At 61.0% G+C, this 2,982-nt stretch overlaps 1 protein-coding gene across 1 annotated transcript; it reads right to left on the reverse strand.

Annotated features, from left to right (window-relative positions):
• Positions 1-7: 7 nt before the first annotated feature.
• Positions 8-2,048, reverse strand: LOC121024424 (GRB2-associated and regulator of MAPK protein 2-like; the record flags this gene model as incomplete). The annotated part of the gene is made up of 3 exons (XM_040466646.1): positions 2,031-2,048; positions 1,457-1,681; positions 8-761 (listed from the first exon to the last, which is right to left on the reverse strand). Coding segments are annotated over exons 1-3 (997 nt in total), but the record flags the coding sequence as incomplete, so codon positions are not given.
• Positions 2,049-2,982: the final 934 nt, after the last annotated feature.

Below are 2,982 nucleotides of genomic sequence, written 5' to 3' on the forward strand. Positions count from 1 at the left end.
GACAGGCAGAGGCGCGCGCGGCGCGGGCTGGCGCAGTCGTCGGCCAGCTCGGCGGGCGCCTCGCGCACGGCGGTGGAGTACTCGTCGGGGTCGAAGCGCTCGCGGCAGTAGGAGGCGCTGTCGCGCACCAGGCGCTCCACGCGCGGGTCCCCGGCCAGCAGGCCCTGCGGCAGCGCGAAGCGCGGCGTGTCGGTGAGCAGCAGGAAGTGCAGCGGCGCCGGGCCCTCGCGGCGCAGCGCCAGCCCCAGCACCACGGTCTTGGAGATGATGCTGACCAGCTTGTAGCAGTGGCCCTCCCGCACCGGGTGCAGGTCGTAGGGGTTGCGCGGCGGCCGGCTGGGCACCAGCACGTTCACGGGGAGCCGCACGCGCTCGATGATGGCACGCACCGTGTGCTCGCCCTCCTGCATCTGCAGCTCCAGCGGGCTGCGCGTGCTGAAGCGGCCCTGGCACTGGAAGGGCAGGCTCAGGCTCTCGTTGGTGCGGTGGTTCATGCAGATGAGGCAGGGCATCTTGCCCTTGACGGGCCTGGCGCCGCCGCCGCCGCCACCCGCGGCCCCCGCACCCCCGGGGCCGCCGCCTCCCACCCCGGCCAGCGCCCCGGCCCGGCCCAGCTTGCGCAGCAGCGTGGTGAAGCGCGAGCGCTCCTTGGTGGTCTTGGCACACAGGATCTCCGCCTGGCCCATGAGCGTGAGCTCGTCGCCCGCATGCAGCGTGAAGTTGTACACCTCGCTGTCCTCGCTGAACTCGCCCGACACCACCTGCGGATCCCAGAGACCGGGTGGGGCTTTAGCCGGTGGCCCAGGCAAAGCCCTCCTTTGAGGCGTGCGCACACCCCCGCGCTCCCCGACCTGGGAGCCTTTCCCAGGCTGAGACCGGATCAAGAGCACCGGACTGCAGGGTCAGGAGACCCACCTTCCCTCCCGGAGAGGCCACGTAGCAGCCGTGCAACCTTAAATGAGCTACTTCTGGGGCCTGAGTTGCCTCGTGTGTTAACTCTTTCTTGGAAGAACTGCAACATGTTGGTGTGCCATACTTTTAAAATATCCAGTAAATGGCAACTTTTATTATCATTGCCTATACGATCTGGGCAGTAACAATACTCCATCTACTCAAGGCTACTATGAAGAGGAATGAACTGGTGGATAAGGGTCTGTAAACAGAAACGAGCCATCCATACACCAGTGGGGGTCTGCCGGGACTGTGTGCCCCCAGCGACCACTCTTCCTACCGAAGGGACGGGCTGCCCTGAGGATCTCCAAGTCAGGGCAGGACCCTCCACACACACTTCACCACCTATTCCAGGAAGTTCTGCAGGCCAGTGGGTCATACACCTGGCTCTTCTGACATGGCCCAAGGCCCTCAAGGGGCACTGTGACACCTTCTGCCTCCTGGACCCTAAGGACAACCCTCCAACCAGCGTGGGGACACCAGGCCTGGTGTGGCAAGGACTGACCTTGACACTGAAGGTGATAGCTTCCATCACAAAGATGCGGTCAGGGAAGACGCTGGCCACCTCTTCCACGCTGCTGAAGTACCTCACCGGCTCCCGCACGTCCCGGGCCTGCTCCAGGAGCTTGAACTTCCCTACGAAGGACGAACACAGGCTGCTAGGGCACGCCTGCCCGCCGGTCCCCCCTTTTTGCTCCCCTCGCGTCAGCCAGCCCCTCTGGAACCGAGACTGCAGAAAGGCAGGTTTGCACAGCCTGAGGTGGAAGGGGCCAGGCAGCTGGCTCAAGGGGGGGGCAGGTGAGCACAGACCTAGCAACCAGAACCCCATGGAGAGCTTGTGGGTGGGTGAGGAGGTCCGCAGCCGCCTGCCCAGAGAAATCCGAATGCACATTGGCAGCCAAACGCTTGCAGACAAAACTGGCCTGCAACCATCAGTGTCGCACTGGAGATGCTGGCTCCTGGCTTCGTCCCAGCCCCACTCTGACTTGCCGTGACCTTCCCCTCTCGGGGTCCTCGTTGGAGGGCAATGGAGCAGACGATCTGGGGTCCTGTGTGGATCGGGCATCCGACGCACGTACCTCGGGTTGCCGATCCATACCGATGCACCTGGCACCGGGCCTTGGAGACCCCAGGAGGGCTGCTCAGACTCCAGCTCTGTTCCCAGACCCTGCCCTGGTCCAACATTCAGCCCCTGGTGCAATATCCCAGAGGCCTCTGACCTGAGCCCGACAAAACCGCCTCCCCCTCCCTCCCTCGACAAGGCCTTCCTAACCTGCGGTCGGGGGCTGTTTTAAGCTGGCCCGGCAGATGCCCCCAGCAGGCACAGACTTTAAAAGAATGAGGAGAATCCATGAAGCTGACCCCCTTGTATAAACTGTCTCACCTCACCGGTCACATACACCCTTTATGTGCCCTGAGACAGAGGGTACAAGCCTAGATGACCCAGACAGAGTTGGTGCGACACAAAGCACCCAATGACGGCAGGATGGGACAGCTGCTACAACAGACTCGTGACTGAAGAGCCAAAGACCCGCCTGACGGTCCGAGGGGATCTTAAGAATGAAAAGAGTTTTACAGGGGCGCCTAGGTGGCTCAGTCAGTTAGGCGACCGTCTCTTGATTTCGGCTCAAGTCATGATCTCATAGTGGTGAGATCGGGCCCCACACCAGGTTCCACACTGTGGAGCCTGCTTAGGATTCTCTCTCTCCCTCTCTCTTGCCCCTCTTCTGCTTGTGCTCTCTCTCTCTCTCTAAATAAAAAAATAAACATTAAAAAAAAAGTTTTATAGAACAGACAGTCCACATGGAAGAAATAGCACGGACAAGACAGGGTCACCGGGGCGGCTTAGTCGGGTAAGGCTCAGGTCATGATCTCGCGGTTCGGGAGTTCGAGCCCCACGTCGGGCTCCGTGCTGATGGTGTGGAGCCTGCTTGGGATTCTCTCTCCCTCTCTCTCTGCCCCTCCTCTGCTCTCTCTCTCTCTCTAAATAAATAAATAAACTTAAAAAAATTTTTTAAAAACAGGAGTCAC

The sequence above is a fragment of the Herpailurus yagouaroundi genome, unplaced genomic scaffold, assembly GCF_014898765.1.
Source record: "Herpailurus yagouaroundi ecotype Mexico unplaced genomic scaffold, PumYag 64665, whole genome shotgun sequence".
NCBI lineage: Eukaryota > Metazoa > Chordata > Mammalia > Carnivora > Felidae > Herpailurus > Herpailurus yagouaroundi.